The 27,970-nt window shown below is 36.0% G+C and overlaps 2 protein-coding genes across 3 annotated transcripts; both read right to left on the bottom strand.

The window, feature by feature from the left end:
• Positions 1 to 108: 108 nt before the first annotated feature.
• Positions 109 to 17,119, bottom strand: LOC142982024 (chitinase A-like). Its single transcript, XM_076128285.1, has 2 exons — positions 16,966 to 17,119; positions 109 to 1,919 (listed from the first exon to the last, which is right to left on the bottom strand). Exon 2 carries the CDS (start codon positions 1,909 to 1,911, stop codon positions 244 to 246), a length of 1,668 nt encoding a protein of 555 aa, XP_075984400.1. The 5' UTR covers positions 1,912 to 1,919; positions 16,966 to 17,119; the 3' UTR covers positions 109 to 243.
• Positions 5,732 to 16,568, bottom strand: LOC142982023 (chitinase A-like). Of its 2 annotated transcripts, none has more exons than XM_076128284.1 (2): positions 16,429 to 16,568; positions 5,732 to 7,540 (listed from the first exon to the last, which is right to left on the bottom strand). In XM_076128284.1, exon 2 carries the CDS (start codon positions 7,534 to 7,536, stop codon positions 5,869 to 5,871), a length of 1,668 nt encoding a protein of 555 aa, XP_075984399.1. In that variant the 5' UTR covers positions 7,537 to 7,540; positions 16,429 to 16,568; the 3' UTR covers positions 5,732 to 5,868. The 2 variants fall into 2 exon arrangements, with proteins under 2 accessions (XP_075984399.1, XP_075984398.1); XM_076128283.1 differs by lacking the exon at positions 16,429 to 16,568 and adding an exon at positions 8,069 to 8,271.
• Positions 17,120 to 27,970: the final 10,851 nt, after the last annotated feature.

Below are 27,970 nucleotides of genomic sequence, written 5' to 3'. Positions count from 1 at the left end.
TAGAATGTCAAGATAAATATTTTAATAGCTGTCTTTTAGCATACAGAAATTATACTGAATATCCCTTAGCTCTTTTGTGATAGGGTAATCAAAATAACAACAAACAAATAGTATTTATAATATTTTAATTTTACTTACAAATACACAATTCAGTCGCTCAACAATTTGACAATAAATTTTGAGACATTTCGCCTAAAAACTAAACTTACTTTAACGATCACATTGTGTCAGAAATAATTACAATCACGCGCTGTTCCCGAGACCCATGTTCATAGCATTTAAAATATCACCATTGTCAGCATCTACCTCCCATGCAAACAAGCCACCGAGCTTGTTGTTTCTCACGTATTTAGCTTTTTCAATCGTTGATCTTGCATCGTCATACGTAATAAGGTCCCCAGTTTCCTTTCTGAACACATAAGGAGCCTGAGCAACTTTGTCGTAGTGATATTCCCACTTTCCTTGGGCGATTTCGTTGGCAATTTCCCTGTAGTCAACGACACCATCCTGCCAGGTTCCCTTGCAAGCTCCAGTGGCAACGCCAGTGAAAGGATTGCCATCCTTGTAGTCATGAACTCCAGTCCAACCACGGCCGTACATAGCAACACCTACGACGATCTTCTTAGGATGGACACCTTGAGCCAAAAGGTACTTGACTCCGAAGTCAGTTGTGTAAGTTTCCTTGGGGTTCCATGCAGGGGCGTGCAGACCAGCCTGGTGACCGAGTGTGTCGTTAGACCAAGCACCCTTGAAGTCGTAGCTCATCAAGAAGATGTGGTCCATATACTGCTGGGCCGCTTTGTAGTCCACAACCTGGATCTTATCCCAACCGGAGCTGATAGCAGAAGTCAGTTCGTATTTCTTTCCAGTCTCAGCTGACAGCTCGTTCAACATGTCTCTCAATTCCTTCATCAGCTGAACGTAGATGTGACCATCATCAGGACTACCCAAGTCAGGGTTAGCTCCCTTACCACCGGGGAACTCCCAATCAATGTCAACACCGTCGAAGAATTTCCAAGTTTGGAGGAAGTCCTTCACTGAGGCAACGAAGCGGGTTCTCTTGGTGGCGTCAGTGAAGAAGAAGAAAGGATCAGCCAGCGTCCAGCCACCAATGGAGGGAAGAATCTTCAGGTCAGGTTTTGCCTGTTTCAACATCATCAACTGGCCGAAGTTACCCTTGTAGGGTTCATTCCATGATGACAGACCTTTCTGTGGTTTCTGAAGTGCCGCCCAGGGATCATGGATGGATACTTTGAAGTCCTCCCTGCCGCTGCAAGACCTTTGCAGAGCTTGGAAACTGCCTTCAATTTCCTTCAAACTGTCGTTGATGCCATCACCGCCGCAGATTGGGATGAAACCATACAGAAGGTGAGTCAGATTCGGGATGGGTACGCGGTCGACGGGGAACTTCCTGGGGTAGACGCCCCATTCAACAAAGTAAGCTCCGACAACCTTTCCAGAAGTCTGCTTGAAGGGTTTGTTCTTTTCTCCGAGGGAGTAGTCCAGGGGAGGTAAGTGGCTACCATCAGTGTCGGCTACCACAATCTCTGTGTTTTCGCTGTAGCTGCATCCATCCTTGTTACAAAGTTCAATCTTCATCTGGTATCTGCCACCCTTCTTCACTTTGAAGGCAGCTGAGGTGGCTGAGCCTGCACCAGACCAGAATTCCTTGTCGTTGAGCAGTACTCTCGCCTTGTCAGCTGGGTCTCCGGACCAGGTGTTCCACGTGACTGTAACATCAGCAGCATCTCTCTTGGTAACTAGTTGGTTGTAGGCCGTCGCTGCCTGGTTGACTTCAACGATCGCGAAGGTGCGCTCCCCCCATCCGAGGTTGGGCTTGCCTGGAGGGCTGCACGCGGCGACCGCGAGGAGCCCCGCGCCGATGACTAACGCCAGCATTGGACGTCCCATAACCGGTTCTATAAAAATAAATACGCAAAATTTGAACACGAACTTCTCATTTAAGAGTTGAATTTGGACTGGACGTGCATCCGAGTGGTATCTTTTATATACGGCTTGTATTGTAGGCCAACCGCTAACATGTTGGAGCCCGCATTGTACAGAATACCGATATTGGAATGATTTTGTGATACGTAATAATAATCATTAGCCCACTTGACTATCCCGGTTATGCGAGTAGGTCGGTCAAGGTGACATATGTTTTAATTGTTTGTTTAATGTTTGCGGCCCTTATGACTAAGGATGTATATTATGACATAGTGAATTAGTGAATTTATTTTAGGAAACTGGTTGCTTCGAGACGATTTAAGAACTGGTGGCGATGTGACACCAATGTTATTGCGGGTCATTTGATATTTACGTATAAGAAATACAAACAAAAAGTTTAGTCATAAGAGAGATTTTCTTGAAATTATTTAACTATTCAAAAAAGTGTTAGTAATGTGTTTAATGAAATTTAAATGACTATTTACATCAATAATATTGTCCTTTTATATCAACGTTAGTATAATGTATGTATGGTAATTAGAAGAATAAATTGCCTATCATAATTATAGCGAGACTTTATTCAAATACATTCCTTAAAGTTCTATTTTAGATGTAATTTTGACATAAATAAAACGTCTTTATCAGGCACATTATTATGTTAATGATTTATAGTATCATGTAGGTGTAGTGAGGTTTAGTATTATTCCTTGAACCGTAGATTTACTGTGTTATTTTATGCAAATTTTTAGTAGAGGCACAATTTTGTACATATTCGGTATATAGTAATGATCACCAGTCGTTCGATTTACGAGAAAATGTATGTTATACATACTTATGTATCGTCGTTTAAGTTCTATCACCACGTTAGTTATTTTTAGCAACTTTTCAGGAGAGACAAAATTAAATGTCGTCTTTTTATTCTTTAGCCAATGATATCAATATGTGAAAAATGGCTTACATGGTGATAAAACTTAAACGATGGTTTAAGTTATGTATAGGTGTATATAAGTACTGTAGGTCTGTGTATATCTATGTATCCATATATAAGCGTTGTAAATGAAAAAAATAATACGCCGACTTTTGAAACTTTACTGCACTTCCATTGAATTCGTAATCTAATACTTTTCCATTAAATTATAATTATTTCAACAAATTTTATAAATTATAAATATACGAATGTTATTCCTGCTGTTAAATTAATCGATTATGTCAAACTTTACTGCATTAATAATTATTATTACGGCTATAAAGTTATGAGGTTCTTGACCTCTGAGTTCGCGAAGTGTGAATGTCAAGTGTCAACTGTCATTATGTCTATATGATGACAGTTGACATTTCAGTCTATCTATCACATGGTTAGTGGTCAACCAAGTGTCAAAGTTGTTCAGGCCGCCCGAAAGGCCTTTGACATGGCTTATCGATTGTTATCTTAATCGACAACAACCGGGAACGACATTTTACGTGCTCTCCGAAGCACGAAGACGCTTAGTTCAAATACAACTATGCGGTCAACATCATATCAAATAGCATCTCTTGTAAAGAAAGTAAGTTATTCTCTTCAGAAAGTCGAAAGCAAAAATAACAAAATATTAGTTTGTTTTTTACAATAAACATGGGTACTAAAATCAATAATACAAATTCAGATACAATAACGTGTTTATAGTCCCTATTTATAACTTTACGCAGTCCTTTGTCGAACAAAAATAACTGTTTACGAAACATGATATACCAAAAATATACTTTTCAATAATATATTGATTTCCGCCTCCACCTCTTCATATGGTTACTTTCCCATATTGTTATTTAGGCCTATACTGAAGATAATATTAATTGTACCTTAGTAAAAACCTGTGTTACTCAACATAGAATAAGAGCTGTGCATACATACAAAAATCAAGCCTTTTTCAATAGGAAATGGTTTTAGGGGAATAGGCAGATACCAAAGAACACAACTTGATACGATCCTAACAAACTTCTCTTGACTCATTCTCATCCATACATCTTGTTATACAGGACCGCCTGTGAGGAGTACCACACACATGACAAGAGCTGTCTTCTAAAGAATCTCAGGTACAAACTTTAAATACATGTTACTATATATATGTTTTACAATTATTATTGGTTCCTAAAGAAGTACTAGTTACTATAAGTCTCTGACATTTTACTGCTTGTAGAAAACTTCACTCCACGATAGCTTTTAAGATCTATGTAGAGCTGTTGTGTGTATTGAAATCTACTTACCTTATCGAGCTCATAATCTTAAACCAACTAGCCTGAATTTAATAAAAAATAATTCTAGGCACAGATAAAATGGCAAAAAACCTCTACTACAAACATTGTCAAACCACCGTTAAAAGCCAAACTTAAATCTTAACTTAGCGTTTTTTTTTTTATATGAGTTTCAACGCTTGAATAGATAAACTACCGCTAAATATACCTCAGAAACCGGGGGATAGACTTCCTATCGGTCGATAGTTTAATGAAACCCTTGATCACATGCAAAGTAATCCAAATGCGCATATTGCAACGATTCGTTATCGCCTATTAATTAAGTTCGATAGCGCCAGATTGCCTTTAACCTGAACTGTGAATTAGTCATTACCGATCCTGATTAGTTAGTTCAACGTGCGTGGTAGCACCTAAACGCAATTAAACTATCACATGAAAAGCCTATAAAGGCCTTAAACCAAAGTAAGAACTTTTTTTTTAACCTTTTACCGTCCCACTGCAGGGTCTCTTCCAAACGAGGAGAAATACATAATAATATGAGTATATCCCAGTACCATCCCACTATTGGGAACGAGTGAATAAGAAAAGAATTTAGGCTTTAAGTCCACCAAGCTATCCTGCAGGTTGGGGTATGCATCTCTTCGTAATTATTTTTAATTTCAATTATAAATGCGAATTCTTGTGAGCACGGATAAACGTATGTATGTTTGTTATTATTTTACCAAAAATCTTGTGTACGGATTTAAAAAAAATTTCGTACATTGAAAGCTGGAATATAACCTGGAATAACACATAGGATACTTTTATCCCAGAAAATATTACACGTGGATGAAGTCACGGGTAGAAGCTACCAAACATAATTATTTAAACAAATCATTGATGTGTCGTTCAGGTTTTTCCTGCATATCTGAGATTTGGATACTAAAACCGACCTGTTATCACCACTTATTTTACAATGTAAAATGAAAAAATGCTTTTTAATTTAAACCCGCATACAAAAAGTTAGTAATGTTAAGTATTTAACACATGATATTTTATGTACTAGATACTTCTGCCATTGTTTTGACAAGGTTGTGATTGAAATATGCAGCGATAAGATAAACTAATCAAATATAGGTTTTAAGTGAATTCTAGGACAACGTAGACATTTAAATCTAGATTATTAGTCATTCGGTGCAGTATAGATGCAGTCATATTGGTCTATTGACGTGAAAAAGCCTTTAAGCTCAGTTAAAAGATATTGATGTTCTAGTGTGAAAATATAAAGAGCTCATGGTTAGTCACCTTTATCGGTAAGTAAGCAATCATTGGGTTAAGCAACTTGTAGCTAAAATGGGGATGGTATGGGATAGCCTTTGCTATGCGGGTGGAGAAAAGTGGGTGATGATGTAATAAGGCTGTGTTTTTTGTTGACACTAAAATGTAAGTAATCTTTTGGTCAAATATCTTGAAGGAATGAAAGTCTTGAAAAAATTATAAATAGTGGCATAGCATAGAAATGTTAATGAAGAGTATTACATTTTCTTGCAAGGCAGTCACAATAACAAGACAAATAATATTTTTATTATTTAATTTAACTTAAAAATACACCAGTCGCTCTTTCCTTATATATTTTTGGCATTTCTGATATGTTTAAAAACTATCTTACTTACTATCACATTCATGCTGGAAACAAGTATGTCATAATTTAATTTACTGACTGTTTCCTAAACCCATGTTCATGGCATTTAAGATATCACCATTGTCACCATCTACCTCCCATGCGAACAAACCACCGAGCTTATTGTTCTTCACATATTTAGCTTTTTCAATCGTAGATCTTGCATCGTCATACGTAATAAGTTCTCCAGTTTGTTTGTTGAACGCATAAGGAGCCTGAGCGACATTATCATATTGATATTCCCATTTTTTCTGGGCAAGTCCATTAGCAATCTCTCTGTAATCAACGACTCCGGCTTGCCAGGTACCCTTGCAGGCTCCCTTTGCCACACCAGTGAAAGGATTGTTATCCTTGTAATTATGTACTCCGGTCCATCCACGGCCGTACATAGCAACGCCTACTACAATCTTCTTAGATTCGACGCCTTGAGCCAAAAGGGCTTTGACTGCAAAGTCAGTCGTGTAAGACTCCTTAGGTTTAAATGCGGGAGCGTATAGAGCGGTCTGATGACCAAGGTTGTCGTTAGCCCAAGCGCCCTTGAAGTCGTAGCTCATCAAGAAGATGTGGTCCATATACTGCTGAGCAGCTTTGTAGTCCACAACCTTGATCTTGTCCCAACCGGAGCTGATGGCAGAAGTCAGTTCGTATTTCTTTCCAGTCTCTTTTGACAACTGGTTCAGCATCTCCCTCAGTTCTTTCATCAATTGAACAAAGATACGTCCATCCTCAGCACTACCCAGCTTAGGGTTAGCTCCTTTACCGCCAGGGAACTCCCAATCAATGTCAACACCGTCAAAGAATTTCCAGGTTTGTAGGAAGTCTTTCACTGAGGCAACGAAACGGGCTCTTTTGGTAGCGTCAGTGAAGAAGAAGAAAGGATCAGCTAGCGTCCAGCCACCGACGGAGGGTAGAATCTTCAGGTCAGGTCTCGCCTGTTTTAACATCATCAACTGGCCGAAGTTACCCTTGTAGGGCTCATTCCACTCTGTCAAACCTTTCTGTGGTTTCTGGAGTGCTGCAAAAGGATCGTGAATGGATACTTTGAAGTCCTCCCTGCCGCTGCAAGACTTTTGAAGAGCTTGGAAACTGCCGTCAATTTGCTTCAAACTGTCGTTGATGCCATCACCGCCGCAGATTGGGATAAAACCATACAGAAGATGGGTCAGGTTCGGGATGGGTACGCGGTCGACGGGGAACTTCTTTTGGTAGACGCCCCATTCAACAAAGTAAGCTCCGACAACCTTTCCAGAAGTCTGCTTGAAGGGTTTGTTCTTTTCTCCGAGAGTATATTGCAGGGGTGGCAAGTGGCTACCATCAGTGTCAGCGACAACAATCTCTACTGGATCGCTGTGGCTGCATCCATCCTTGTTACAGACTTCAACCTTCAACTTGTATCTTCCGCCCTTCTTTACTTTGAAGGCGGCTGAGGTGGCTGAGCCTGCACCAGACCAGAACTCCTTGTCGTTGAGTAGGACTCTCGCCTTATCAGCACGTTCTCCGGACAAGGCATTCCAAGAAACAGAGACATCAGCGGCGTCTTTCCTCTTAACCAGTTGGTTGTAGGCTGTCGCTGCTTGGTTGACTTCGACGATTGCGAATTTGCGCTCTCCCCATGCAAGAGTGGGCTTGCCTGGAGGACCGCAAGACACGACGGCGAGAAGCCCCACGCCAAAGACTATTGTCAGCATTGTATGTCCCATGGTTCTAGAAAATAAAAACAAATTGTTATAAAATGAACTTGTGTGAGGATTTGAAAGTGGTAGAAAGAGTGATAGACTGGAACTGTTACGTTCCATAAAGCAGAAGATTTAGTTTAAACTAGTTAATTAATTACAAGCCACTTAGAGTAAACTTGTAAAGCGCACGCGAGACAAGAGAGAGATGAGACAAGATATGACATTTGAATTAAGATAGGATCCACATGAAGGGATTTAATCTGCCCTAATGAGCAGGTATGCAGATGTTTTTTTTAGAAGAGGCTCTCCATCTCGCTTGCACTATGAAGAGGTGGAATAGAGGCCACTTTTCGTAGTAAAAAGAAAATTGTCGTAATTACATATTTAAAGAAGAAAAGAAGATGCTGTAGTGTTAATATGCTGAAAGTTTCAATGTAAAGTGTTATGTGAAGAGTCATTATATATATACCAAATTGAAAGAAGAAGAAGATCGAAGGAATCGAGAGACATGCTACAAAAGTAATTGTAATAGTTTGTTGAATGTGTAAAAACTGACCGTTGCGTCCAAGTGATGTTTGTGGCAATCTGATGTAGTGATCTCGATGTAACATAATAAACAGGATAATATCGAGAAAAATAAATTGTTGCTTTATTAATTAGGATGCAATATGTATAATAAAATACACGTGTAGTGAAAACAATGTTAACAAATAGAAAACAAATGTTTTTCCTCGATTTTATTAGTAAATTGTACTTATGCTTTTTTGTAATGTTGAACTCATTTAGAAAACCGTTTGTCATATACCAAGAAACCAAACTCCCGAAAATTATTAAACGTTTTAATTGGCGGAACAACGAAAAATGCTCCTCTGCCAACACCTTTGGGTATCACCTATGTATGTACAGTAAAAACAAAAAATAGGAAAAGCCAAAAACATAATTTCGGGAACAGGTTCTAAGACCTCCCGATCAGTAGTCGTATTCACTCAGACCATATAGGCAGCTTAAATAAAATCATTTTCGAATTATCGATTAAGGCTACATTATCGATAATCGTAACATGTATCGAGTTCTCTCAGAAACCGTTGTTCCTTGCAATCTATAATTATGTGATGATCGATATTCTACCGGCTGCAACGGTAAACACTTATCTGATATTTAAGATTGAAAATTTTGTTTTTTTCACTACTGGTTTTTAAGTTACGGGCGTTGTTTAAATGCTGTTTATCTTGATATTGTTAGAGACCAATTAATTTGAGATTATTTGTGTGATGTGAGAGAATTTGATAAGTATTTCTATACCATTACAGTGTGAAAAGACTTCGTTCAAATTTTGACAACAGGCAGACTGACGCGATGTAAAAATATGCATATTTTTTTTACATTCATCATAAAAGAATTATAACACGAACTAATTCAAAATGATCTTTCAATTAACGATGTTAACTTTCAGGCCGTGACCGTGGCCGATGCAATTCGATCGAAACGTCTGGTAAACAAAGATATCCCGTTTAAGATCCGTTACATTATAATATTATGATCTTTCAAGAATACGTTATGGGAAAACGATCTCTTTTACCGCAGAAAATACGTTTTATACGTCATTGGGAAGTAACCATAACCTAGACGTAATTCAAGGAAAAGGTTCAATGAACTCAATAAAAAGACATTGTTTTCCTTCCATTGTCTGCCCGGCCCTATTTGAGTGAATCATGCATGACTAACGAATGTGGTTTAACATATTATTATTACTACAAATAAGATATTGACCTATTTTTTTAATGACTAATTCTTGGGTGCGTTTGTTGCTTTGTGTAGATTTTTTTATTAGTAATAGTTTTTTTATATACTCTCAGTCGGAGTCACAAGTCCAGTAGAATCTTACTTTTACGGCACATATTATTTTGTAAGTGGTGACAAGCTCTATATTGAATTAGCTAAGAATTGCGGGCTTAATTTATAGACGGAAAAAAATTGACACCCTCTTTTAACGTGCCCTCCGAAGCACGGGGATCCTCAGTTTAAATACCACTACGCGATCACCCATCTATGGAATCATCGCGTCAAGGGTTGCTTAACTCTCAAATCGATTAATTGTAAATCAAAATTTCCATTCTAAACATGAGTCAATAATTAAATCAAACGTTACGATTCTCAAAAACCGTAACACTACATAAAAAATCTAGGCCAATCTCAATCCATAGTAAACAATATATCATATGGATTAGTAGAAAAAGTCATAGGACATTAGCATACAATGCCAGGGCCTTACTTTTTACGGTTATTGACCCATGAATAAAGAGGTAATGTGCATGGCCAATGTTAGCCGTACACACAATGTCATTTTGGCATTCAAGTTTATGGGCTACGTTGCATAAGTTACGCTCGCCATGTTGGCATGTTAAAAACTTTTTGGAATTACAATACTTGAAAAAAAAAAGAAAATTTTGTTTTCGAATTTCGAATCGTCGTGGAGTAAAAAATGATTTTGTTTTTTTTATTTATGTTTTGCTATAACAATACTTCTTTCGGCACTTTAAAAAATAATCCTATACGTAATCTAATTATTATATTAGCATTAGTGACTGCTTAGTGCTATTTTGAGCTGGGCGTCTCAGTGCTTCAGAAGACACGTAAAAAGGCGTGTCGTCTACTAAGACAACAGTCGTTAAGCTGTGTCAAAAGTCTTTCAGGCGGTTTGAACAACTTTTACACTAGGCTGACCACTAACCATACGATAAAATAAAATAAAAAAGTGTGTTTAGATCACAAATAACAGACTTTTATAATATACTAGCTGACCTGCGCAACTTCGCTTGCGTCACATAAGAGAGAATGGATCAAAATTTTCCCCGTTTTTGTAACATTTTTCACTGTTACTCTGCTCCTATTGGTCGTAGCGTGATGATATATAGCCTATAGCCTTCCTCGATAAATGGGCTATCTAACACTGAAAGAATTTTTCAAATCGGACCAGTAGTTCCCGAGATTAGCGCGTTCAAACAAACAAACAAACTCTTCAGCTTTATCCATGGTCTAGAAATACTACGCATTAAGATTATACTTTCGCAAAGAATCGGCGACAAGTTTATACAGTTTTTTATGTCTCATTTCACACATATTAAACATTCTATTGGTCGTAAAACTACTTTCCATTTAAAATGACTCAATTAAATACCAATAACACTTAAAACTTTTTAAAAGCTCATAAAGTTTCTGTTTGACAGTAAACTGTTTTAAATTCATGATAAAAGAATGTGTGCAACATTATTTTAAACTAAAGATTTTTAACTACTGTTGTTAATATTATTAACTGTTTTTTTTAGTTCCATACTAGTTATATTAAATTAGATCACACTGCAATGCACGATATTTAAATTAAAGAAAATTTATAAAAAAGGTATGCATGACATACATACATTTCTTTCTCACAATTAAAAGTTACAATAAACGAGTATTTCGAAACATAGGGCCAATGAAACATATAGGTATGTTGTTATATTATCAATACAGAAGATTATCATAAAAACTGCACGTTTGGCGCAGTGGTTTAAGCGGTCACCTCGCCGCAACAACCGTAGCGCCGCGTGTGGTGGGTTCGAATCCCACCCGGAACAAATCTTTGTGTGATGAGCACGAGTATTTGTTCTGAGCCTGGATGTTAATGTATCTATATAAGTATATATTTAGAAGTATATAAGTATATGTTTATCAGTTATTTGGTTACCACAGTACAAGCTCTGCTTAGTTTGGAATCAAATGACCGTGTATGAGTTGTCCTACAAAATATTTGTATTTATATTTATATATTTTGCTTGTAAATAAATAATTGTTACGACAATCATAAGTGTTAATATTTGACCTAAATGAATAAATGATTTGACTTTGATTTGAATAAATTTCTTTCTTTGTCCAACGTACCCTTTTGATCAAGTAATTAAAAATACATCACACAGTAGATTAATCGTGTAAAACGTAGCCGGCAGTACATAAATAATTCTCTCCTCGAGTGGTATGTGGTGTGCGGATTAAGTCTGCTAACCTTTGCCCTCCACACAGCCAAATGTAAGCGATGCATTGTTTTGTGCTTACTACTGTTTAAGGATGACACGGCTTTCAATAGCGATATAAGGATTAAAAATATTGAAGAAAACTATAGAATGCTTCAATAAATTAAAGTAGAATTTAAGTAGAATATGATTTTTGCTAGTTCTTCGGTCAAAACTGTACACCTCTCTTTTGGCTGGTGTTAGAAAAAGATTGTAACGACTAGAACATTATTTTAATAATTTGATATTGTATTTATACCAACTCATATTATCTTTATATTCATGAAATACATGTTATTAGTGATGTTGGTTCTATGTAAAAGTACTGAAGCTACAACAAACGAACATAAACGTTCAATTTCAAGAAGAGGAAGAAGACAATTTCGAGTGGTCGCTGTAAATGTAAATCTATCGTGTTATACAGCTACCAATATAGCAGTCGCATGTAATACAGTTACCAATATAGCAATTCTTGAAGGCGAGAGGATTCACGTCAGTTGTGCCATTAATTGTAAATCACTAATGTATCGTGAGTTCGTGGATTCAAATCCATTCATTAATAGAGCAATCTTACATTAATAGAGCAGATTATGACGAGTTTTCTTTTAATTGCAGACCTTTTTAGTACGTACCAACCCTGATCCTACACCTCGTGTTGGAGATTACAATTTGTATTCAAGAATTTACGATTACCGTGTATTGTAGATTATTTATGAGTTATTCACGACCTTTGATTATGTGTCAATATACTCAATATTAAATGGAGCTATTTCGTTATTGTTCAAATCCTTATTGTTTTATCTTTGCTTTAGTAAAGGATGTTAATTAAAACTCGATCTCAATTGTCTATGTCCCGGTAAAAGAAAGTCAATTTTATCTTCATTAAGAAAAAAATACTAAAAGCTTTATTCAATAATTTATCTTCAGTTCCCGGTACATTAACTTAGATTAGTTAGCAATAATATTTTTTTTTTCGTTTTAAATAATAATGTATAGGGTCAATACCCGGTTAAGAGAAACTCAAACGAATAAAGCTACACTGTTACAGCGAAATAAATATAACCAATAATCCTACAAAAAAACTAACTGTATAGTTTTAAAAATTGATATGAAATATACAAGAAATGGTTCAAAGCAAAATTCTAACTAAATTGAAATATATCGTATTTCAAATGTCAACTGAACAACGCTCATTGCTAATAGTTTTTACATAGCAAAATACACACAAGTAAAGGCAAAATTTCCTACCACTATCTACTATCGACAACCAAGTAGCTGACAATCAATTATATATGAAAAAGCCGTATCGTCACATCTTATCCACGCCCCTAGTGTATTCCGTAGGAACTAATATTTAAAATAGATTCTAAAATTTTAACTCTTGATATTTGATAGTATCGAGTATCAAAATCGCGCCAAAGCATATTTTGTATTACATTTCATCCAAAAATGGCTGACTACTCAGTTGTTCTAGCGAAACGACAAAATATCGTACGTATAAATAAAAGTTTTTACAGTTTTAACTCTGAACACAGCGGGACAAGATATTTATAAAATGTTGCCATGTACGTAGAAGTTTTAAAACTAGATATGACATGAAAAATTACTTTATACATAGCTCTAGACTTAGTGATATGAACATTATCCGTCTATCACGCAAGTAAAGAGTTCAAAACTTGAGGTAACGCAGCATTGACCCTGTGAGCTCGGATTTTCAGAGCTCGGGACTATTGAGAACAGTTCTTAAATAAATGCTAAGTCCTGAAGTAAGTCCAAATGATCTTACTTATCAGTTTTGTATAGTTATTCTTTTTTATTCAGATCCGATCGTTTGGCCGCAGCAGCTTACATACTCCACGCAATATTTATGAAAATGAGGCTACTCGAAATTTATACAGCGTAAACTTTGTCTACTTAGTTGCAAAGCGACAATTTTAGCCTCGAAAAGATTAATTTACGACTACTTACATTGTGTTTTTTTTATTAAAGCGCACTATATTTTGTATTACAATTGTCTGATCTAGTATATCAACTAGATCATTGTAGTCAAATCCCGAGTGCTATAATAATACATTCAGACTTTACCTGCTTTGTTTTGTACAAATTTAAATGGTTTAATGCTAATTTCGTTCACAAACCCTTTTGGATTCCTATAGGAATAGAATAAGTTTAATTAAAATGAGATATTTGTATGAAATTTTGTATTTATTTTAAACGTATAAAACGGCTTATATAACGATATAATATACGCTAGGATCGTAGATTTGAATCCCTTAAGAAACCAATTTTAATAATCGAAGAAGTTTAAGGTCTTGTTGTTTTTTTAGAGTCCTTTGAACACAGGATATTTTTTATTAGTCCGAGGTATGTACCAATATTCTAATATATAAAAGCACATTGATCATTTGTTATTTTAAAATACTCGGCAATATCTCAACACACAATAAATAATTATTAATCTTAAAGTTTCTGTTTAATAATGATATAATATCTGTCCCGATAGTATTAGAAAATCATCTTAAAATCGCACTTAACTAAGAAAAATTTTATTGCCAATTAAGTAAGCCAAATATTTTCTACATTTTGGTAGCAACCATATACAAAATTAGTTAACACTTCGAAGTTATCCATTAAATAAAGTGAACTAACGAAATTCAGCTCTTAACCTACAAAAACGTACTCTAATAAAAGACTCTTTCACAAAGCCTTACCTCTAACAAACACCGATCAACAACAGTTAACTTCACGACAATATAATCTGAGTATCAGCAGACAACAGCACTTCACTAAACAGAGACTATTTGTAACATATAGTTAAACACCGCTATGTTAAAACGAAAGTGTTTATTTGTTCCGCTTTCACACGTAACGGATGAACCGATTTTCATGAAATTGTGTAGGCTGTTGTTTTGGTTTAACCGTTAAGAAAAATGGTGAGAATTTCAAGAAGGTAATAATGTATCTTTTATGTTAGTTTTAAACTTTTTTTTGATAAATCGATTTATCACGATACCTTTATCAATCATAATGAAAGTAAGTAAGCAATAGGTACTTGTAATATAAGAAGTTATATAGCTCTACATCATTTTGGGAGGTGGCCCTTGTTCAGTAGTGGGACATAAACTTATTATTATATTTTAGTAGGTAAAAATGTTGGTAATAATAAAAATTATCTAATATTAATACGGAAATGAGTGCGATCAAGCGATATTAGATAATTAAGTTATGCACTGCAAAGTTTTATGGTTACTCATAATTTGCTTTATTTTTTTACATCGTGATGAAACTTAGCATGCCTGAATTTTTTTTTACTTATTTCTTGAAGGCATGCAAAGGCACTTAGCCAGGGTGGTGGACCAAAGGTCTAATCCTTTCCTCGATTTCGCATGCCCAGCAGTGGGACAAAAAAGAATACTTTTGTTAATTAGTATATTAGGGTTAACTAACTTAGGCACGGAGTCACAGCTATATATTAGCTAAGCCTTTTTTCCAAACTATGTTGTAGTCGGCTTCCACTCTAACCTCTTCCCACATGTCAACCCTTCTTTGGAAATTCAATCCCCTATACTACTTGTTATTTATCATTGAACGCGAAATTCTAAAAATATTGGAAGTTTAGTTTAAAAATTGTGTACATTTTATATTATGCGAAATAAGCGTAAAAACATGTGTTTGGTGTCAAATCAACATTGAGTCAATTCAACGAAAGTGGCAAAACATATTGCAAACAGTAATTAACATGAACAAATAGAAAACTTTCTATTTCGTTACACTTTCAATTTTACGCGTATTTAGTATTGTAAAATATTTAAAATAGGACACTTAACTGTGACACTAAGAAAAATAATTTTAGCGCAGGAAACTTATTTCTCAAACATATTATACAAGAGACACTAAAGAACAGCCAGAACCGAAACGACTTATAACCACTCTCACAAATATTTGTTTTGTATGAGAATAAAACCACCCCTGCATTTTAAAAGCAACATTTGCAATATCAATTAATCACTACACCCCAGAAGTTGAAGTCCGATAGTTATTATCTCTTAACTCTCAATATCTTAACAAAGTAAATTGAATGCATAACCAAAAAACTAATTAGTAATAAAAAAATCTAATTCAACAACATACATTTTAACACTCCTACGAGTTAAAACTCTGACTAACTATAAGCAATCAATATCTGACTATCATACAAATAAATCATGGCATTCATATCACTATCGATAAATCAACAATGACACAGTTTACGAAGAAATCCAATCAATATTTCTACAAATCCAAAAATCATCTATCCTACTTCTCAAACCGTTATTAGAACAAGACGGCACGAATAAAACAATAGCAGCATTATCTCTGCTCATCCTCAACACATAAACAGTCGTAACTGTCACAATATCTTTCGCCATCTTGGGCTACTTAAAATTCACTGAATAAACAAACACACCCACGGATTTATCTCAATGCAATACATTATGTTTTTTAATTAGCGTAACACAACAAAAATTCGGGGTCAACGTACAATGTTTATCAAAGATCGTTAAATGCACTTCACCAAATACATATTGACAATTCGAAATTATACTATTCGACTCTATTACTACGGACTCAAGGTTCAAAATTCAGTAAATAGTTATTTCATCCCGGCAAAAGGATTGCGAAGACTCCTCCCATGCTCTCGATTTGCGAAGGGACACGTAACGGAACAAAATAACGGTTAAACAATAAACGAAGTTCCAATTTTGAATCCCGCTTCGGTACAATTCGGACGATCTCGCCCGATCCGAACGACCCCGCGAAGATTGCAATTGCCGAGTACGATTTTATTTCAAATTCGTTTAGAAGGAACAATTCTAAAATGTTTTACCTGATTGGAATTGTCCGGAGGAATCCGAGACAGTTTACTCATCTAACTTTAGAATTAACTCCACTTACATTCTTCTTTACTTTATAAAAGGGGAAAACGACAATCAATTACTTGTTTTGTTGAATTCGCGAGCAAAATTCTACTAAAACTGATTTGTTGTGATAATAATAATCAGATTAGCAGATAATACGGTATTTATCGCTCGTTCGGTAATCTTCGGAGTCGTTCGATTGTTTTCGTAGCACATTGTTTCACATTCAAAATTGGAACTCGTGTCATAAAAGGGTATAGCACTTTCACATGTCAAGAATTTAACGGCTAATAAAATGGAACACGCATTCAGAAATTGAAAATTTAAACGGTATATGGCGAGAAAAAAAGTTTGCAACAAACCAGTAATATATAAGTGGGGCAATACGAATCACTAAAAACACGAATAAACAGGTGAACGCTTCAATAATTGTCACTTAAAAAACTGTTTTTTGTATGAAAATGTTGAATTTTTATGTGGTATAAATAAAGTGATTTTTAACACACCTTTTTAATAATTTCGCGTGAATATTTCACCTATATCGGCCTATGACCGTAGCGTACGGGCGCACTGCGCCTGCGCGAGCCCTCCCGATACTAATGCTAGTGCACAATAGTGTTGTCCAGGAAAGCGTCGCAGGGCCCCAATTAGTATTGCACTCGCGATCAAACTGCCTATGTCATATGTTCGTTTCGTGATGCGGCTCACGAAATGAGGATAGCTTTACTTCCCGCCCGTAGTTTATATACTCTGTCAAAACCACTGATGTTGTTTTACGTCTTAGTCATTGGGAAGAAGACATGACCAATTTTGAGGAAATTTTCTCTTTGTGCCTCCGTAAAAGGAATGACTATGGTCAATTTAGGGTGCAATATGGTTTTACCGAGTTAGTTTAGGTCACTTTGAATCATTACTTACAATACCTAAACCTAAAAATGACTTTTATTAAACTAATCCTGTTTTTCACAATGCAGCTACCATGAATAAAAGATTACTATTAATTTTCAAATATACTTTTAATTTTCAAATAAGTGGCCAGGTTTGGTACCACTTTAAACATTCCATGAAAAAAATATTATATATTTTGAATTAAGAATTTTTTTCTTCTTCTTCTATATTCTGTCGTCCAAGAAGGTAGTTTCATACAACATATTGTCTATGCTATTCCCAGGCGGTAGGCACAGCTCTATACCCGTGAAAAAAGTAACAAGTTACACAATGGTTTCAAGCGAGCGAACTCACGCGATACACGTAACGTTCACTGTTATTCTATTATTTCATTACAATAACATTATAAGTTATTGTCTTTAATCATTATACCATCTAACGGAAGTGATCATTAACTCAAGGCTATCGGTATTAGGTAATAGGAACCAACACTGTACTAAAAACGCACGTTACTTGACTCTATTGAGTTAAAAAGTCAGTATTATTTTGACCGATCCAGGCACCAAACCCAAGACAAAACGGTTATTAGTAGCAGTTAACAGAATATCTTAATATTCAGATAAGTTCATCATCTTATTTCAGCGCTATCTTCAATAACAAACAATTAGTTCTTATTTTTGACGCTAGAGGCGCTGCTCAATTTCCATTTTTTTACAAACCTATCTGTTACTTTGACAATGTTTTTATACGATGAAATATTTGTACAGTTCTCCATTTCAAAAATAATAAAACGTGTAAAACATAATATTAATTCAAGAATAATTGACTCAAATAATTCAAATATCTAGTCAAATTGAAATCCTCATAATTTGGAACAAACTACAACATGAAACAAATAAACAAACATATGATTACGAAATTTAAAAAAAGAGGGTTTAAATATCACCTTGTAATATACTTGGCCCTATTACAGTTTACATATTGCAACATAGTTACATTTTGATTGTAAAGCAAACAGCTTTTAATCTCTACTGTCATATAATTACCTTATCATAAACGAAAATGTTTTAATACTTTTAATTGCGCATTTTATACGCTGTATAAGAAATCCCGGGTCGGGCCGGATTCTTCCATTTTTGCACATACTTGGACAATATAAACAAAGTCCTGTACAGTTGGCCGGTTTCAGTTAAACTGGCCGCCGCCTTAGCAGGATGCAGGATAGAGGGACATTATTATTTTTGTACAATTTCTTCATCAGCCGTCTGTACTTTTATTAAAGCAGTTAAATATCAGCGAAGAATTGTACCACAGAATAAAAAAAATTTTTTAGACCTGGGAAATAGTTGACAAACCAGGCATTCCGAATCCTAACAACGTTTTAGTTTACAAATCAACTCGCAAGTTGCGCTCGCGCGTCTTCGTCGAGTATCGAGAGTTTGACATTTAGAATGTACTGCCAAAATAGTTACAACGACGCCCGTCAGATGCGCTGATCAGATTTTAATACAAAATTTCTCGATGACAAGCCGGTTGTGAAAATCAAGCTACTGGTTATGTTATTATATTTGCCCATATTTTTATTTTGATTTCTGAGCATGGAACAGTCCCATTAAAAAACAATTCAAGAGGACGAGAGCTCGTTCAGTAAAATCTTTACAATTATAATTAACTAGCTGACCCGCGCAACGTCGCTTGCGTCACCTGAGAGAATGGGTCAAAATTTTCCCCGTTTTTGTAGCATTTTTCGTTGCTACTCTGCTCCTAATGACCGTAGCGTGATGTTATATAGCCTATAGCCTTCCTCGATAAATGGGCTATCTAACGCTGAAAGAATTTTTCAAATTGGATCAGTAGTTTCTGAGATTAGCGCGTTCAAACAAACAAACAAACTCTTCAGCTTTATTATATTAGTATAGATAGTATAGATTTGATACATCCAGATCGACGCAATAAAGCCTGAATCAGTGACATTTTGTTGCGCCATAACGCTCTGATGTTAAGTCAATAGCTAATGTAAAATCCTTAGGAAGTTCAAACCTGACGGATGGGAAAGACCGCCACTAGCCATACCTACATCAACAACGTATTCTACAAGGAGGTAATTAAATGTAACTAGTTATGCTAATTAGATCATGTTTTCCTCTCCCTGTGGTAATAATAAAATGTAATAGCATATTACTTTAATTAGGATAATAATTAAATTTAATGATTGAACAAAGAATTCCCCAGCTTCAATGTGTAACCTTTAGATAAGCCTGAAAATGCAGTTTCCTTGTTTTTCTACCTTTTACTATCCTGTTATGTTTACACTGCATCTGTGGTCTGGATGGTAGCGTAGAATGGGGTTACTTTATAAAAATATGTGGTTAATTTGATTATATATATATAAGTAATTAGCTCGCTAAAGCTAGCGACGAGTTCAGTTTTCCGGTTCTTGGTACTAAATATCACAATGAAAAATTGTAGCATTTCAAATAGTGTAATAGGCATTGAACATGTACATTGTACATTTCTTTACATTTTAAAATAACCTATATATTCAAGAGTAAACCGGTTCTACCGGCATATGACTTATCATAAGGTTTCGGGTTCGTCTCCCGGCTTAAGCAAAATGCTATTGGTCTTATCTAATTCATGTCGAGGTCAAAAACTAGTTATATTATTTGGCTTTCTGGCTTTATTAACAACTAGCTTTTACCCGCGACTTCGTCCGCCACCTGAATTTTTCCATAGGAATGCGTAATTTTCCAGGGGTAAAAAGTAGCCTATGTCCTTTCTCGGGTATCAAAATATCTCCATACCAAATTTCGTGCAAATTGGTTCAGTATTTTAGGCGTGATTGAGTAACAGACAGACAAACAAACAGAGTTACTTTCGCATTTATAATATTATGTAGTATGGATAGTATAATAGTATATAGTATGGATAATAATATTAACCCATTATTTTGTAGACTGTTCAAACTATAGGTATGTGTTGTGGCTTGGCTATGAAACATACCACGTATTTTTCACAACTCATCCAGTTGACTGGGGTGAAAGCTGCCAGACCGCAATCGGTTAGTTGACATTGATATTCTTTTTATGTTCTATAAAAAACTGCTACAATACATGCCCAGAAAGTGGCGCGAGATTTCAAGATTAATTTTCGGGTAATTTAATTATGTTTTGTTATAAATGCAAACACAAAACTTTGCAAAGAAAAATATCTGAAGCTGAAGCAACTGGTCGGAGTTTGCGGCAAATAGAGTAACTTAGAAGGAAAGAGGAGAGGTCTCTGCTCGGTAGTGGGACACCCAAACAGAGCAAGAAAAAACATTCTTAATCAATCTTTGTTTTATATTAACCTGAAACTACATCCAATAAGCCCAATATTTAAAATAGTTAATTAGTCAATTATTCTTTAATTTAGCCTTTCTTCCAAACTATTTTGGAGTCGGCTTCCAGTCTCACCGGATGCAGCTGAATACCAGTGTTTTACATGGAGCGACTGCCTATCGGACCTCCACAACCCAGATACCTGGGCTCTAATACGATATCCTTCGGTAAGACTGTTTGTTAGACTTTCAAGCTTCTACTGTTAACGACTGTCAAAGATCTTAAAAAATGACAGCCGGGACCCACAATTTAACGTGCCTTCCGAAACATGGAGGAACTCGATATATTTAAGACGGTCACCCATCCACAGAATAACCTCGGCAAGTGTAGCTTAACCTCAGAGATCGATCCGCACGGCTAATGTTAACTAAGCCTAGAGCTCCTCAAGTTCAGTATTTCCTATAACATTCTTAAAAATAACACAGTTCATCGCATCGTGTACCCCATAACCAGAGGTGCTTGGCCCAAACAATAAGTCTTTGTCCGTCCGACGCTTAGCATTCCGTACGCGACGCGACGCGACGCAAGGCTGCGATGCGCTAACTACCGCACGGTGATACCACCTGCTTGTTATTACCCTATAATAAGATTAACGGTAATTTTGAGTTCTTTTTTGACTTCCTGTTCTGGGGCACGTGCTATGCGAGTGGTAAGCAGGAAGTATGAGGTTCGATTCCTGAGTCTGGTTATTGGTTTTTCAGTATTTCTAATCATTGTTGGAATTTTGATAATAAGTAGGAATGTGTATTTTAAATAGCACGACGACTCATTGGATGTCGGTTACTCTTGTTGAATGTCGAGGGTTCGATTCCCTCATCGAAAAAATACATATCCGTAAACGGATCCAGGCTTAGTAATGTTTTGGTCTAGATTTTTATGTATAAAATACCCTGGTTTACTGTGTTTTGATTTTATCAGTTTGATTAGTCCCATTTTTGTTTAATATCCGTAACAGCTTAAAGGACTTAAATGCTAAAGTTACGCATCAAAAATGATGTACTTATTAAAAACCCAGATATTCCTTTCAAAATACTTACTTAAAATTCACACATAACTTATAAAATTAACTCCAAATTATTTTTATAATAACAACTCATCTCGCGTTTCCCCAAAAATATTGTAGAACAATAGTCTGGCTACACCTCATTACTGCAGTTCCGTATTATTGTAACAATAAACTAAGGAAACGTTATTTTTGTATTACGTTTTAATTTGAAGAACAATTATCATGTTGTGTAGAGCATTTTGACGGTAAATTGTATCGTAATAACTATCATTGTGCTGTACGGAAATAAAATGCGAAAATTATATTGTATTCTTTTCGTTGTGTTCCGGATAACTAATATAATAAATGCGAAAGTTTGTGAGTATCGATGTTTGTTACTCTTTCACGCAAATACTTCTGAATCGATTATGATGAAATTTGGTATGTAGGTAGCTGAAGACCCAGAATAACACATAGGCTACTTTTTATCCCGAAGTTCTCGAAGGTTCGGGATTTACACGGGGAGGGGTTTCCATGTGGACGAAGTCGCGGGCGGCCTCTAGTTACAATATACATATACCTAATATGTTGAGACGCTCATAGTCAGTTGTGCTCACCGGTCGGTAAACGATTTGTGAGTAAAGCAACCGTTGGCACGGTCATTCTAGAGATGGGTGACCGCATTGTGGTATTTGAACTGGGCGTCTCCGTGCTTCGGAGGGCACGTAAAAAGTCGGTCCCGGTTGTTGTCAATTAAGATAACAGTCGTTAAGCCACGTCAAAGGTCTTCAGGCGGCTTGAACAACTTTGACACTAGGTTGACACCACTAACCATACGATAGATAGATATATAGATCTAATATGTTCCCATTATGTACATAAAATTACGCTTGTCGTTCTTGAAGGTGTAGGCAGAAGTGTATATAATACACCCACGTTTCGTTGTTTACTATATTAGGCCCATGTGATAGAGGACAAGCCTGCGGATTTATCACGTACATCAGTTGACAGCTAGTGTACGTCAAATTGATGGTCACTATTCAGTATATTGCTGCTTTGGCGTAACGTGTTCATCACTATTCTACTTACACATATTCTAAGGGAGAAAACAATGTACGGAATAGTGGTTTTCAAATAGTTGTCAACTGAGATACGTGATAGCCCCCCTGTTACCATATACCGGACACAAGGTAAAAACTAAGGTCATGACTACCTACTATTGAGAACTTTCCAAAATAAGTTGGAAAAACACCGACCAACCCGAGAATTAAACCCATAAGTTTCATCAATACCACAAAAAAAATTACCAAAAACTAATGAATCGTTTTTAAAATACCCTTTAAAAATAGTAACCACTAGCTGACCCGCGCAACTTCGCTTGCGTCACAAAAGATAGAATGGGTCAAAATTTTCCCCGTTTTCGTAAAATGTTTTACTGGTACTCTGCTCCTATTGGTCGAAGCGTGATGATATATAGCCTATAGCCTTCCTCGATAAATTGACTATCTAACACTGAAAGAATTTTTCAAATCGAACCAGTAGTTCCTGAGATTAGCGCGTTCAAACAAACAAACAAACAATCAAACTCTTCAGCTTTATAATATTAGTATAGATTTATGCATCAATTGTGAGTGTAATTTGCGTGATAAGTATCACGTATAACTTCAAAATATAAAGTGATTCAAAATATCATATAGGGTTTTTTATCAGTGTTATAAAAAACATGATCAAATTTAAGAGGCTCTACGGTATAGTACATAGCAGAGATACGGCTGTAACACAGGCTTTAATATCAGTATGTAAACTGGCACTAGTCAATACAAATACATACATGTAATACGCAGTTGATACAATAAGATATAGGCGTGTATGTGAGGAGCATACAATGTTCGTGAAACGGAAAGTGCGGCTCCATTGTATCACGATAATTTTGGATTATTTTGATAAAAGTGTAGCGTGTGTTTTTTAAAAGACTAGTAATTAGACATTGGGTGAAGGGAAAGAAGTCTCTGGATAAACCTGGGTTGCAAGATAGTGGTTCGGAGTTTATCTCTCAAGCTTTTTAAAGGAATTACATGAATAAATCTTCTAGTGTTCTAGTTTCGATTAGTAGTAGTAAAAGAAATAAGGCAGAGCATCTTTTTAAAAAGATTTTGAATCTGCTAATACAAGTTATTTTGTAAGCTTTTGAAAAAACGTCATAATTGCAAGGGCGAGATATAATTTCAAAAGTCACTCACGTAACCTACATTGCCCTTTAATATACATAAAATCTCGCCTATTTCCTATAGAGGTAGAGAGAGACCAAAGAACGCTACTTCGTACTATACCTACATTTTTCCTTACTTCATTCTAATCAATACATCTAAATCAATTACTTAGCATACATCTATAAAACATCAATATATCAACAGATATTCGAAAAATGTCGTCTCAAAGATCAATACAACAATACTCTCACGTGTCTCGTATAACAATGCAACCGCACACATACACAGAATAGTAAATAAGGTATCGGATGTAAGTAGCGGCACAGTCAAATTACGACGTAATTATATTGTTCACTGAACTAGTACAATATAAGGTATTTGCATGACAATGTAAGTGCCTACAAGCTTAGTTAATTTGATCGTCACATTGAGATTGGGTGATCAGTTGCACGGTTCTAACACTATTGACTATCGACTAGATAGAGAGAAATTTTGTATGAAAATCTATTCAGCCTTTCTAGCAGCCACTGTAGGAACAGTAGCGCAATCCTACTAATATTATAAATGCGAAAGTTTATGAGAATGTATGTATATATGTATGGATGTTTGTTACTCTTTCACGCAAATCCTGCTGAACGGATTACGATAAAATTTGGTATATAGGCAGCTGAAGATCCAGAATACTTTCTATCCCGGAGTTCTTGAGGGATCGGGATTTACGCGGGAAGGGTTTCCACGCGGACGAAGTCGCGGGCGGCTTCTAGTTTTCTATGTTGGTACTATCGAGTATCGAGAGTTTGTCATTTAAAATGTATCTATTTTAAATAGTGTCTACGGCACCCGCTAAGGATACTGATCAGTTTTTCATGCAATATTTGGTGATAGCTAGGCGTTTGTCGATAGTGGTACAAAATTGGCCCGTGAGCAAATCGGGATTTAAGAGCAGATGAAGTATTTTAATGGATAGATTTTAAGATCATTTCGAAATTTTCTGCGTTAAGTAATCAGCAAGTTTGAAACTAGTGTCCTGACAGCTTGCACCAAACCGTCTAGCAAATCAAGATTAAATGCGTAGTCAATTTATGGGTAAGTCCTATTCAATATCTACTATATATTAGTCAAGATATGGAAGAAATAAAATAAAATCTTATTCAAAGTTTTTTTTTAATTGAACGTTTATTGATTCTATCTGGGTATCAAATCCAGGACTATCAGCAGCTGCATTCAACAGCTAGACCAGCGAGGTGGTTAATATAATTAACTCAAAAAATGTGGCTTTTTAGAAGTCAGAGTCAAAATTAAAAAGTGCATTTAGCTGACAGCTTGTTTTATTATTTATTTACTACCGGCCGTGGTTTACTCATACGCTGAAATTATTTTCAGTGCTTATTCTTGGTAACAAAATGTTTGTGAAAAATATAATATTAACCTGAACTCTTTATTTGCTAAGTAAAGAGTTCAGTGAACTATCGGTCAAACATGCAAATGTTTAGTGCAATCGGTATAACAAATGACTTTTTTATACAATATTTGATACTTAATAAATATACATCTTACCAATACATACTTATACCTAAATATAATTTATAATAGTTATAATAAATACAAAATAATTACTTTAATAAATACAATGTAACCAAATAATAATATGTGTCAAAATAATAGTAAAACCTTAATGTTAGTTAATAGTTATATCCATGTAATATCTTTATGTTATGTAAACAAAAGTATGGGTGATTTGCCTGAAGTAAATGATTATTTAATTTAATTTAATTTAAAATAAAACTCATATGAAAATCATCTACCTACATAAAGCATGCTTTTTTCCCCGTGGGGTAGACATGAGACCAATATCTGATACAATTAATCCCTTAAAAACTTTTATTTCTTACAATTTTGTACCTCGCCATGCAGTCATAGAAGTCATCGAAATAATAATTATTGTATGGTAAATGTACCCTATCGGGGTTAAATTTGACATCAGTCTTCAAGCCTTTATTTATTATTTTCTTTTTCTTACACCCTTTTAACTGCTGGACTTTAGTCACTCAGGTATATCGATCTCCAGCTGTTACTGTCTCCGTGGCGCAGTGGTTAAAGACGCCAAGCCGCTACCATTGCGTCGGGAGGTCGTGGGATCGATTCCCAGACGAATAAACTATTTGTGCGATACACAAATAGTTGTTTCCGGTCTGGTTGTACTTTGTGTCCGTTGTTTGTATGTTTGTAAAAGTCCCCGCGACACAGGAGCAATTCTTAGAGCGGGAGAGGTCCTTAAAAAAAACTTAGGTACCTACTAGCTTGTGACCACGACCTTATTTCCTGTTTCCTCCAACAGTGACTTTTTCCGTGACGACATTAGAAACTACACTACTTTTTCCCAAACACGGTTAGATCATCATACGTACTATCATCAAACGTAACTATTACCTCACAAAAACCCACGCTCAGCGGTCCAGCACCCCGTAGATCACAACACTTCCTCATACGCACCCGACCGCAGTTTCCTACGCATTGTTCATATAAATTTTCTACGTATATACTTATAATAAATGTTTTGCTGTCTGTTACGTTTGAACGTGTTATGGGAGAACGACTTACCCTCTGTAACCTGTTTCTGAGATACATTTAGCGGTAGTTTATCAATTCATTAGCGTAGCTCATATAAACATGACAGTCTGAATAGATAAACTACCGCTAAATGTGCCTCAGAAACCGAGTATTAAACGATTTTGATGGCATTTTGAATTCAAATAGTTAAAAACCCGCCATCAAATTAAATTTATTCAAAAATCACCACTAAATCTTGCCCCTTAATATACCTACCGAACCTTCAGTACAGTACTTTTAATGTAATAACTGCCTCTGTGGCGCGGTCGGTAGTATATGCGGCTGCCGTGCGAGAGGTCTCGGGTTCGAATCCTGGGTTGGGCCAAAAAGTCTTTTCTGAGACTTTCTGTTAAGAATTTCTTAGAGATTGCCTGGAGTTGGGAAGTTGAGGTCGAAGGCCTCCGTGCCTCGGAGAGCACGTAAAGCCGTCGGTCCTGCGCCTGACCTCTCACTGGTTGTGTCGGTTATCCGTCCCACCAGACAATGAGAGTGATGGAATAGAGAGTGTACCTGTGTATTGTGCACACACTTGGACACTATAAACAAAGTCCTGCACAGATGGCCAGTTTCAATGAAACTGACCGCCGTGGCCGTATCGGCTAGCAGGACATTACTGTACTTTTGGCGACGGAAGGTTTGGCGCTGGGCTAAACAACGTAATTTCGGCTGATACGTCAAAGGTGACTTAAATAATACAGCCTGCTGAGCTGAATGTTTGGTTTCAGATAATTTTGATAAAACTTTATAATGCAAGCAGAGCAGCGAGGATCAGCTAGTCGTAACAACTATTATAAATCTTCTACATGGATTCATATATTCAGAACACGCACCTTTGGCAAGGAAGTAACCACGTTCATTGTTTCCTTATGGATTGATGGCTTCAAGGTCAAGGCGACAATTGTTTGTATGTTTGTTTGTTTAAAACCGCAGAAGCTGACAAAGAGGAAATCACAAAGAATATGTAATCTTATCCATCGTTGTTCTTTTTGACACAGAGGTTGATGACTTGGGGAAAATTGAAGACTGATGATGGGTAAGCTCTTAAGCATGAAGAAGGGATCCTTACTGAACTGGTGAATGAAACTGAGCTATAGCCAAATTCCATTGGCAGAGGGAATTCTGCTAATTCTTTAATCCGTCGTACTAACCGTGTGTATCAATTAGTTGAGAAAAGGTTACTTCAGGGCGTTTCAATTAAGCTTACTTCGTGATGAGCAAAGGGTGCTTATGATGATAAAAGTGGTTTAACCATATCACAAGCATCCAGGCTTTGACCAATTCTTAGTGGAAAATGTATAATTAACTATTATAATTTGAAAGAAAAGAACATTCTGTATTCTGTAGATAGCGGAATAGCAAACCATCAGCATCATTATGCTGTTATTTCCCAAGAAATCATTCACTTTTAACCATATCCGTGACCACTTGGCACGGCAAA

Source organism: Anticarsia gemmatalis, chromosome 21 (assembly GCF_050436995.1).
Source record: "Anticarsia gemmatalis isolate Benzon Research Colony breed Stoneville strain chromosome 21, ilAntGemm2 primary, whole genome shotgun sequence".
In the NCBI taxonomy this organism is placed as follows: Eukaryota; Metazoa; Arthropoda; class Insecta; order Lepidoptera; family Erebidae; genus Anticarsia; species Anticarsia gemmatalis.
The sequence above is the reverse complement of the archived record's forward strand: the minus strand, read 5'-3'. Positions and strand labels throughout refer to the sequence as shown.

Excerpts from the sequence above, each read along its gene's own strand:
- LOC142982024 (XM_076128285.1), bottom strand. The coding sequence starts at position 1,911 with ATGGGACGTCCAATGCTGGCGTTAGTCATCGGCGCGGGGCTCCTCGCG.
- LOC142982023 (XM_076128284.1), bottom strand. The coding sequence starts at position 7,536 with ATGGGACATACAATGCTGACAATAGTCTTTGGCGTGGGGCTTCTCGCC.